Below are 12543 nucleotides of genomic sequence, written 5' to 3' on the forward strand. Positions count from 1 at the left end.
TACTACGGACCAAAATGATCTACAAGAAGAATTGACTACAATATCCAATGACCTATCCTTAAATGGCTACCCTAGAAGACTCGTCAACAAGATTCTCTTCTCTGACATACCACAAAGACAATGTGATGTCACCCAATATATCACCACTATAACTATTCCATATGTTGCTACCATTTATAAAAATCTGGCTCTCTCCTCCTAAAACCACACAATATTAGAGTGACCTTCAAGCCAGTTGAACTATTCAGAAATTTCTAAGATCACTGAAAGACTTCCATCCTTTCTACAAGTATGGTGGAGTTTACAACATCCCTTGTTCCTGTGGTCTTAGTTAAATTGGTCATACGTCTAGAAGCTTCGAAATGAGACAAAGGGAACACATTGGTTATGTAAGAAATAACAGACAAGATATATCTGGCCTTTCTTCCCACTGCTCTACAACCAACCACATTATTGAATGGAATAAAAGTTACATACCTTATATAGAAAAAAACTACCGTTCCAGAATCTTCAAAGAAGCAGCTACAGTTGCCCGTTCCACAAAAAAAACCTCAACAGGAATCAAGGTTTAATCCTACCTGATATATCGAAGACCTTAATCAGATCACTAAACACACATGAAATGAACTTCAGCGCCAACTACAAAATGTTTCTCTACAAGTAAATCATGTATCCGCGGCACGTGTATTGTTTCACGCTCAGTACTATTTTGTTATTGAATTAGAATTGTCAGTTAACATCTAGCTTGTAATTTACTTTGCCTACCTTATTTGTACCCCCTGAAGATGCCGACAGCAATAGCCGGTGAAACTAGTTGGTTATTAAATAGTTTATCAACACTTGACCAATACTTCTAAATAAGAGTTAGTTATTCATTAATCTGATACATCTGTTTCTTTCACTTCGAATTCTCCTAATACTTGCCTCTCTTCTGTATATTCCACCACATTATTCACACCAGTATGATATATGCTGATAAAGTGCTCATTCAATAATTCCACTATATTCTTTGCAGATGTTAGTCTACTGCCATGACTATCCATCCATGTTAATCTGCTATAATTATTCTTCCTCTTGCTTGCCATGTATTAGAAAAATTCCTGTGAGTTAATCTTGGTCTGACCAGCCAATCTCCTCTCACACTGCACCTTTTCTTTGTTTACCATGCTCGTCGCCTTTCTAGCCTGCATTATACTCTTCATGGGTCCGATCACCACCATCTGCCTTGTACCTCCTCCATAACATTTTATTTTCCAACACAGCTTGCTTATTTTCACTGTTCATCCATTTCACTCCTACTCTATTTACTCGCTTAACCCTTGATATGCAGTCATACATTGCTTTTGTCAGATACTGCCTTGTGAGTTTCCATGCATTGTCAACATCTTTTCCGCTCAGCTCATCTACCCAATGTAATGATGCTAACTGACTACAGGGCTTCCTATAATCACCTGCTTTATACTTCCACATGTATTCATTTTTGGCAGTGACCTTTTCTTGTTTCACCACTTTTCACACAAGTATCTCATGATCACTCTCACCAACTGGCAGCAGTGTCAACACTTCATTAACAACTACATTTTGTGAAGTTATCACCAAATCCAAAACATTAAAGCCTTCATGTTGCTTCAATCACATGCTGGTTAAGATACTTATCTCTCAGAAATTCCATGTACTCGCTCTCCTCATTCCCATACATTATCCTGTCCTTCCAGCCTACATACCTGTAATTAAAGTCTCCCATCAGGATCACCTTCTTTTTACAGGCCCAACTAATTTGCCTAAACATTTCACAATTGGTATTCACTGCATTCCCTGGCCTATAATAGCATCCTATCAGATATACTAACCTGTTTATTTTAACTTCACACCACTGTGTACACAAATGTAAATACTCCTTACATTTGTGTACAAATGTAACAATCCCCCATGTCTTTGTCCATTCTACCAGCACCAACATTCTCTTTTCTAGCTGCTATACCACACCTCTCTCTTTGGTCTGACCAATCCCGTTTCCCCCATCCTGACTCTGAATTCCGTTCCTACCTGCCTCATCCTCAACTTTATGCATTCCATCATCTTGTGCTGCTGCAACCACATCTTCCTCCTGCCAAACAATCTGTTAAATTCTGTTATCCTGCTTCACAGGTAGACTCTGATCATTTGCTACATTAAATTTAAGAGTATAACATAAGTAAAGAGCTGAGATTAACATCTCCAATTTTGATAGTAGGTTTAATACTACTCTCCTATAATGTAATCACATAAATGATGAATAACAGTGAAGATAGTGTGCACACTTGTCTCACACCTAATTTTACATCAAACCATCTCTCTGTACCAACTTAATTTTAACTGGTGACTTACAACTTAAATATATAGACTATGTAATTTTCTGTTAACATCACACAATTAGTTATTGTTATAAATAACTTTTTAATTTCCCCAAGTTTCGATCTTCATATTAAGATCATGATCTGGAGCATACACAAATATACAGGACAAGCTGAGTTACATTACATACAATAAGCTAGAGAAACAATGATTTGATCACAGGCTATTCTACTGGCATGACCTCTAGTGGGAAAATAAAAATTAATTAATTATTTAGAAACTACATCAAGCTAAATTCTATTTATGATAACATGAGCAAACATTCTTTCTTATAGATAGTTTTCTTTCAGTAACGATGATGTCCTATTTTTAGAATTACAATTGTCATTTTTGATTTAGGATCCTGGATTATCTACAGTCATGTTTATAGTTACATTTAGAGAGGAAGGTTCCATGAGTCGAATATGTGCCTTCCATATGTTTGGGATTTTTAGACCATCATTATTGTTCAGATTGGTTGATAATAATCTCACAGGCTTCCTTAAATTTGTATTCATACCATGTTTTGGTGTGATGTAAACAACTGGTGCTTTTCCAGTCAATTCTATGTAAGGTGTTCAAGGGCATGATCAGAAAGGCCAGCTTCACCATAGTCATTCTATTTAATGTGTCGTTTATGTTCTTTTTGTCTGATAGGAATTGTGCATCCTGTTCCCCCTATATATGGTATGTTACAGGTGCAATAAATACGGTATACTCCAGGGTGGGCCAGCGGAGGAAGTTGAGTAAGCTTTTTAATTTTGCAGGAGGTTTAAAAGGTAGCTTTCAGGTTGTAATTTTGTAGTATTGTGTTTATTTTATCTGATGTCCCTTTAATGTAAGGAATAGTTATAGTTTTATTGTAGTCTAGTTTATTTTGTTTTTTTATTGAAGTCTTGTAGAGAATTTTGTTAATATGGCTGTAACCATTTTTTAGAAAAGTATTGCTGATAACTTTAAATTCGTCTTTCAGTGCATGTTCAATGGAGCAGATCTTCAAAGCCTTTTTTTTTTAGAGAATTAATGACACCTACTTTTTGTGTATAAAATGGCTAATATGTGGACAGTCAACAGTGAAGGAAGGATTGCCAGAAGGAAGACGAGTGACAAGTGTACCTAGAAATGGAAGTGTGTTCTTGTTTTTCAATATCAATTATGAACCGTATGTGTTTGTGATGTTTGTTTAGGTGGCTAAGGAAAGTGTCTAGCAGCCATGGGACCAGATCACGAAAACATCGTCAACGTTATCTAAGCCAGACTTTGGGTTTTAAAGGAGAGGAATCTAAAGCATGTTGCTCAAAATGTTCCATATAAAAGTTAGCACTAGGGGAGATAATGGCGAGCCCATGGCCGTGCCTTCTTTTTGTAGGTAGAAATCATTTTGCCATACGAAATAACCAGAACGTAATACATGCACAAAGAGCACCATGATATCTGGAGGGAATTTGTTCTGTAAAAGAAGGATTGTGTCATTGATTGGCTTTACGGACTACCGAAAATACACAAACAAAACACACTACTTCGGCCAATAGTCGAAGGGATAGATAGTCTGAATTATCACCTAGCCAAGAAATTAGCGGCAACACTCAAGGAGCTGGTAGTCATTCCCCCTCCTATATCTGAAACACGCAACACTTCATAAACATAATCCAAGACATTACATTAGAAATATTAGTCAGTTTTGACATCTCTGCCCTCTTTACGAATATCCCAATCAATGGCACAATCCATACTGTGGATGTGCATACTTCTGCTGTTATGGTGTTAAAAGGGAAGTGGGGGGGGGGGGGGCAATGTGGAAGGATTAATTTGAAAAAAAAAAAAAAACATTTATTTATATATATATATAATATATACATATATTATTTTTAAGGGTGGGCAGAGTGCCTTTTTTGTAGGGTGGAAAAGAGATGAAAGAGGGGGGGCTGGGGAGAGGGTTAACGGGTGCGAACTGTTTTAACTGTGTGTGTCATTGTCTGAACTCATGGAGGAAGTGGATACTATGTCATGTCGGTGCTTGAGTTATCACCTATTGGTCGGAGTTGTGACCTAATTTTTATGTTATGGAACTTCCAACAATCGGAGATAATGTAGGGTCGGTGGAAGTTGATCGAGTTCTCGTCACATTTTATGGCTATCGTTTCTGATATTCTAAGCAAAATAGAATACAAAGTACAGGAAAAACAAACATAGCAGTCCACGCCCTTGAACAGAAACATACCCTGCAAATAGACAAGGCCATCAGCCATCATAATAGACAGACAAGACAATGAAACAATGCTTAGAATATCGGAAACAATAGCCATAAAATGTGACTAGAACTAAATCAACGTCCACCGACCCCTACATAATCTCCAAGTGTTGGAAGCTCCATAACATAAAAATTAGGTTACAACTCCACCCAATAGGCGTTAACTCAAGCACTTCAAAGGCAGAAACACCAAGCTGACATGACATAGCATCCACTTCCTCCATGAGTTCAGACAATGAAACACATGGTCAAAACAGCTTGCACCTCGTTAACCCTCTCCCTGGCCACCTTTTCCCATAAACCCTTCCCCTTCTTCAAAAACACAGTTTCTATTTTCAGCCACCTCTTTCATCTCTTTCTTGCCCTACAAAAAAAAAAAAAAAAAAAAAAAAAAAAAGCCCTTAAAAAATAATATATGTATATATTATATAAAAAAAAACAGGTTTTTTCAAATTAATCCTCCCACATTGCCTATAACAACATAACAGCAGAAGTATGCATATCACAGAAAGAAGACAGGCAACACCATCCAAGAAGAGGTATGTGCGAATTTTCTTCTAAAAAAATATATATATGTATGTATGTATGTAAGCATACCTTTCAAGAGAATGGAATTTCACTAGCTGCTTGATTTCTTGACCATTACAAATTCCTTTAACTTTAAACCTATTAAAAACAAATAATGACATGAATGAATAAAACACATTATTTATACATTATGAACAACTCAATGTCTAATTAATACAATGTTCCACAAAACTGTTTTTGTGGAACACTGACTTTACATTACACCTTTGACTTTTCTCTCAAGAGAATATATTTTGAAAGTACTTCACTTGAGTGAAAAGTAAGGATAATCATTGAGCATAAGAGTAAAATTCCTTGCAGCATGTTAATGTAATATAATTTGTAAAAAATGGATTAACTGTAATATAACTGACATGTAATTCAGCGGAAGAAGAGAAATCTGATGTTGCCTGAAATTCTTTAATATTATCAGAAGATAAGAGTAATGAAGTTCCTCAGGCTGTAATCATCCCAAGAATTACAAATTGATCAGTGTTTAAGACATTAATTATGGAAGGAGCTCAAAACTAGAATTATTTAAATATCATACTAGAAGAGTTGTTAAATGAAAAGAATGAAGTATACTCAAATCAGCAAAACTAAGGATATGATTTGAGGTTAGTGAGAGGAGATTATCTACATATAATCTGTAGATAATCTCCATGATTAACACTACAGAGCTCTTGAATACTCTGGCATTAGTGGAGATATATGAAGAAAGAAAACCATAAAACATGATATGTAGTGAAGGACTAGAGAAGAAACTGGTGAGTAAGTTGTATAGAAAGGAAGGCAAACCACAAGAATATAGATTGGTGGATTAGTTATGTAAGCAAGCATTTTGAAAATTTGATTATTGGTTTTAGAAGAAGAAATAAGGAATTTAAACAGTTACCAAGAGGTAGAAAGGTATTACGTAGATATCTTGAAATAATCTTTGTAACTTTAAATTTCTTATTTCTTCTTTTAGTGACTTGAATATCATTTTTTATCTGTAACATTAATAGACCAAAAAAAAAAAAAAAAAAAAAAAAGAATGGTCCACTTTTACTGAATAATTTATACCTGAGAAATCAGATTTCTCTGTTATTAACTTCATCTGCATCCCTCTCACTTCACATTTCCACTACAACTTCTTTTTTTCTTTCCTGTTTCTCTATCCTTCAGATAATGATCTTCCTCTTACTATACCAAAATAGACAACTGCAGGCAAGAACTCTTTCATTCATGTAATGTGTATTTGTGCTCTGCAAGACCTACTCTAAAAGTCTTGCTATTAGTAATATCAATCACAAAAAAGATGGTACTGAGGAAAAGCAAAGATCACATAATGGAAAATCTGCCTAACCAGCATACAAGCTATAATAAATTTAGTTTAATCCTTTATCCAAGTGTAAGCAAACAAAGTTTGCACCTGAAGTATCTTCAGGATTGAGGCAACGCATGGTAAAGGTGGACCAAGCTCTCATCACTACTTGTCTTAGTATCTCCCTTAATACAAAGCACATCTCCTTGCAGACATGTATAATGCTATGCATTAAGGGAAGGGCCACTACCCAGACCGGTTTCGACCTTTATTGCAGTCTTGTCAGTGGGAGCCTGACCCAGAGGTGGTGATACTGAGGTGAAAGTAATGAAGAAGTCATATTTACTCATACGAGTTGCCAAAAGGTGTCTCACCTTATTATTAAATTACTCTGGATTTAGAGAAAGATGTCTGCAGTTTTTTCCACTTGGTTAGACAATAATAAATTTAGTTTAATCCTTTATCCAAGTGTAAGCAAACAAAGTTTGTGCCTGAGTCCGCGCGGTTAGCCTAGTGGCTTTGCACTTCGCAACCATATGCCTGGGAAAGGAGCGTCCTAGGTTCGATTCCCATCGGTGACGTGAGGAGCTGAAGGATCTTCCTCAGCCATAGCCAAGTTAGCCAGTCTTGGGCGTGGACAGCAGGGTTTTTTCCCCAGTTTATTCTGGGGTTTTTCATCCCGCAAAGCAGGCAAACTGGCCTTGAGAACTCAACACTACAGGCCACTGGGGGCATAAGGCTGACCATCTTATCCTGTAAACGGAGTGAGGTCCGATGATCAATGGACCCTCGACACCGCAAGGTAAAAGAGGGTATAAGGAAGAAGAAGAAGTATCTTCAGGGCTGAGGCAACTCATGGTAAAGGTGGGCTAAGCACTCATCACTACTGATCTTAGTATCTCCCACAATGCAAAGCACAGTGGTCCTTCCCTTAATGCATAGCATTATACATATCTGCAAGGAGATGTACTTTGTATTATGGGAGATACCAAGACAAGTAATGATGACAGCTTGGTCCACCTTTACCACGAGTTGCCTCAGTCCTGAAGATACTTCAGGCGCAAACTTTGTTTGCTTACACTTGGATAAAGGATTAAACTAAATTTATTACATTCTAACCAGGTTTTAAAAAACTTCAAACATCTTGCTCTAAATCCAGAGTAATTTAGTAATAAGGTGAGACACCTTTAGGCAACTCGTATAGGTAAATATGACTTCTCCATTACTTCCATCTCAGTATCACTACCTCTGGGTCTGGCTCCCACTGACGAGACCTCAAAGGTTGAAACCAGTTTGGGTAGTGGCCCTTCCCTTAATGCATAGCATTATACATGACTGCAAGGAGATGTGCTTTGCATTATGGGAGATACTAAGACAAGTAGTGATGATAGCTTGGTCCACCTTTACCACGAGTTGTCTCAGTCCTGAAGATACTGCAGGCGTAAACTTTGTTTGCTTACACTTGGATAAAGGATTAAACTAAATTTATTATAGCCTAACCAAGTCAGAAAAAAAAACTTCCAGCATACAAGCTGTAACATCAAATATCTGGAATTATTTCTTTCTCTCTCTTCACAAATACAGAAATGGCTGTAGAAAAAGAGATGAAAAAGACACAGGAAAGATAAACTAGAACATAAATCATGCATTTAAATTATATTACAAAAACAAGAACGACAATGATGAATATAGGAAACTACAATTGGCAGGAGCAGGAAAATAAGGGGGGGGGGGGAGTATAGTTTTAAGAATATGATATCAACTATTTTCTTAGACAAAATGAAAAATTAAATCATTTTTATAATAATCTATGTTGTTCATCCAAGCAACAAATAAAACCACAACACCCAACCAATGTGACCATACATACATTTTCAGTTGAACACATTAAAATGAAAGCTACAAGAATTGATATATTATAAAATCAGAAATAAATCAGGATGGTAACATTTTTTTCAATCATTAGCAAGGAGATTTATAAAGCATGGAAAACCAGGACTAAATCTCCTCCTGCCCCCCAAAAAAAGCCAATAAAGAAGATAACTACAGACCTAACTTATCATCAATACACATAAGAATTTTTAACTTTATATTATACTATATTATACTAGTCATTGAATGAAAACAGTGATAACAAACAAGGGGGATTTTCAACCACAGATCATATTCAACTAATTAATGGAAACTGTAGAAGCATTCTATATCCCTGTGCTGACTGTTTTAGTAATTTTGCTAATGCATTTCCCACTGTAAAATTCAATGTGATCCAGCAAGACTTAATGGAGCAAAGAGTAAATTGTGCTTATATCCATTTAATAAAATACTGTACACACATATAGTCCAGTCGAAATATAACCACCATGGTACAAGTGCAATCTGATGGGGTCGACTAGCTGATTGTGAAATAATTGAGAGGTTTGTCAATATTTTGACTGGACTGTGTATATAAACTAAAGGAAACACTTGCCTAATGCTGTTCTATGAACTAATAGAGATCAATTTAGAATTCATCAGGAGGATGTAATGTCACCTGAAACAAGCCTCAATAATCCACCAAAACACCAACCTAAAAGATGACTTAATACAGTAAAACCCCTAAGTTACGTGGTAGGTGGGACCAACAAAAAGTGCGCAAGTCAAATTCGCATAACTCGGGGTATACCTTTGCATGTAATTTATATATACAAACATACAATTGGGATCAAAGGTTTACAAAAACACCTATATTTTTTAAGAAATATAATCATAATTGTAGTTTTTCGTACATAAAAAAAGAAAGTTATTTCGATGTCGATAGTTTCATAAAATCTAATAGATTCGTCTGACGGCATAATGTCTTTTCTTGTCACGCAAAATTTCTTCATAGCAAGCCAGTGATTTTTTTATTCCTTGCGTTGTGGTTACAATTCGTTCCTCGTTAGAATCTATGTCCTCCAAAATCTGTAAACCTTTCTTTTATGATTGTTCTTACTGTGGATTCTTGCAGATCGAACTTCTTTGCTAGCTCACAAATTTTCATTCTGCCTTCAAAATCCTTAATAATGTTGAGTTTTCTTTCCAAAGTCAATGTTTTTCTTTTCTTGCTAGCAGTAGAAGAATCGGACTTGCTTCTTTTGGATGACATTATTATTTTTTATGTGATAAAATTTTTATCAAGAACATAACATTAAACAATCGAAAGGTTTGTAGACTATAAAAATCGTGTATGAATGGAGACTGCGTGGTCGCACAGATACACGTGATTCGCACAGATACGACTAGTGGTGAGGCGTGAAGCGGGACGGGAATATGTACATATAAGAAACCGCGCAACTCCGGATTCGCGTAAGTCATGGTATGACTGTATAAAGGTTATTATACATATGTATTCTCGGTCTATAGACAAGTAATAAATGCGCATATGCTTGATGATTGTATTTTAACTTCCTACAACCTTCCAGAATTATGATCAAAGCTAAAAGGATAGAAAAAAAAAATGTCAGAAAATTGATCCAGAAATATACTTAAGACAAAAGAAAACAGATGGTTTGTGGGCGTCACAACATTTGCCCTTTTGATTGGAATAAATTAAATTCAAATCCTATTTAGGATGGGAGCAATTTAAAGGGCTTTTCAAACTGAAGGTGGTTTGCCAGTCATACAGAGGTGAGGTGAGGTGCGGTGTGAGAGAGAGAGTGTCTCCCCCTGAGAAAGTCAGATTTTTGCATCCCACAAAACAAGCAAACCAGCCAGAAAGATACAGTGCTTTAACAGCATTATTTATTTCAGCGATAATTTCAACCAATCCAACTAAAAAAATATATATATATATATTCACAAACAAATTAACAAGAAGGAAAACAGCTAGGTGAATCTACAATCGTGCACAGATAACAAAAAAATTAATATATTTATAGCATTCCAGCACTAAAATATAGAAAAACATGAGATATCACATTAAGAATCACAATCCAATGATTACAGAAATGAGAATATGCAATATACAGCAAATTAGAGCCCATCAAGCACATACAAATCAAAAAGATTTTTACAATAATGATGTAATAAAAACAATATACAATAATAAGAGAAGATGAGCATGCCACATCAAGAATCAAAAACGACATAACACAACATATGAATAGTTCGGAGTTACTAACTGATAATCCAGAAACACCAAATGAAAATTATGAAGTTTTCCAAGAAGGTAAGAAAGTCCACTTGAAAAAAGCATTCAGGAAAAGTGGAGAAGACTAGACCAGAATAGAGTGAGATGAAATTTTTATAACCACAAAACAAAGAAGAATTCATAAAATCACAAGTCCATTAAGGTAATTGAATTAAGAGAAAGATATTCTTGACCCTGATAAAACTTACTAATAACACATACACCTGAAAACATCTCAATGATTCAGTTTCAATTATGGCAGAAATTCCTGCATTGAAATCCTGTCAAGATGCAAAGAACTTTTTTTTTTTCCAATTGCAGGTGAGTTAGCTATGAATTTGACAGAAATTTAAACAGTGGTGACGAAGCTTTGCTTGGAAACTCATATTTTTCATCCTATAAAATAGGCAAAAAAAGGCAAATGCAGATAAGATTAACTGCCCTGCCTACAGAGCATCAATTAGGTGTAAAAGAAGCCAAATTATTTGACTATGACAAGCTATTGAGCTTTACACATATGGAAAAACATAATTTCAGTTAACTATATAAAAATATCTGTTGCATTCAGATATATTTACAACACTTTTTGTCATATATTATTATTATCATTACTAAAGTCAATTAAAGCAGTCTGAGTGTTAATAGAATACTGTTAACACTAAAGTGGTTTAATTAATTTTACACTGACACATGGTTCCACATAACATATAAAATTCCTTAGAAGCAGAAGACTGGCAACAGCAACAAATATGGAAGTGTAAAAATAATCATAATTAATATTTTTACGAATTGTTTATGTTAAAATGTTTATTAGTTTTAGTTTCATAACACGCATTGCCGGCACTTGCGATGTGCCAGTTATTGAAATTGTTTTGTCAAAAATGATATGTAAAGAAGTTAAAAAATTGATGTACTTACTAGATTTGATATTTGTATTACTTACAAGAATTTTATTGTAATTTAAAATTATCAAAAGTTGTGTTTTATGAAGACGTTCTCTCTTGTCGCTAACGGAGACAACGTGTCAGCCATTATTTTTACCTAACTTCTTGCTTACCAGTTTCATGGAGTGCGCATGCTCGCCGAGAAGTTGGACGTGTGATTGACAGCTGACAAATTCGGTATCGAAGCAACGGGAAAGTAAACAAGATAGCGTTCGGGAGGAATTTAGAACACAGACCAGCAGATATTTAGGTTCGGAGGGACTTAAGTTTTTTATGTGACAGTCAGAAGAAAAATTAATAGTATATTCCAAAAAAGGAATTGTGGAACTATTAAGTTTTAATGTGGAATAAGTATGTGAATAAATAAAGGAAAATATTGCTATATGCGTTTTAAACGGAATATTGGAGGAAATGCTAACTGGAAGATTTACAGGAGATTCCGAAAAGGGAATCGTAGAACTGTAAGTTTTTTTTTAAAGTGGAAGAGTCAAGACTCTCAATAAGAATTAGTGAATAAAAGAAGAAGTTGCTATTTACGTTCTAAAGGAATGTCCAAGAAAACTCTGATTAGGAAGTTTCATCTGTATTAAGGACGCCGGATATGACTATTAATTCTACTGAAGAAAAGAGACAGAATTAAGTTCGGAAGAATTAATGTGTACTACATAAGTGATGAGAAAGGATCCTGTAAAAATGAAGAATAGAGGCATATATCTTCGGAAAAGGGCCTTGACAGAGAAAGAAACTGGCTATGAACATTTTGTGATTGTGCAAACAAAGTGTTTAGTCTAGTCTTAAGTGTAAGTTTATTTTTAAAAGGCCTTGGATCCAATTAAATTTGTAGTTAGTTATGTAAAGTTGTTTGAAGTGTATATATATATTGTTTTTGTTATATTAAATGTGTTTATTTTGTATTTTGGTCTTGAGTCAGTGATTAGCAGGTCATTTTTAGTGG

The 12543-nt window shown here is 35.2% G+C and overlaps 1 protein-coding gene across 2 annotated transcripts in view; it reads right to left on the bottom strand.

Annotated features, from left to right (window-relative positions):
* LOC150098418 (tudor domain-containing protein 5-like) overlaps positions 1-12543 on the bottom strand; it is a 471387-nt gene that overhangs the window by 146959 nt on the left and 311885 nt on the right. For both annotated transcript variants that reach the window (XM_090404821.1, XM_090404822.1), the window contains exon 18: positions 5222-5290. In XM_090404821.1, the coding sequence (XP_090260947.1) occupies positions 5222-5290 (69 nt within the window). The remainder of the gene's footprint in view (positions 1-5221; positions 5291-12543) is intronic.

This window comes from Typopeltis vanoorti, chromosome 15 (assembly GCF_054136105.1).
Source record: "Typopeltis vanoorti isolate ZY-2024b chromosome 15, IOZ_Tvanoo_1.0, whole genome shotgun sequence".
NCBI classification, from domain to species: Eukaryota; Metazoa; Arthropoda; class Arachnida; order Uropygi; family Thelyphonidae; genus Typopeltis; species Typopeltis vanoorti.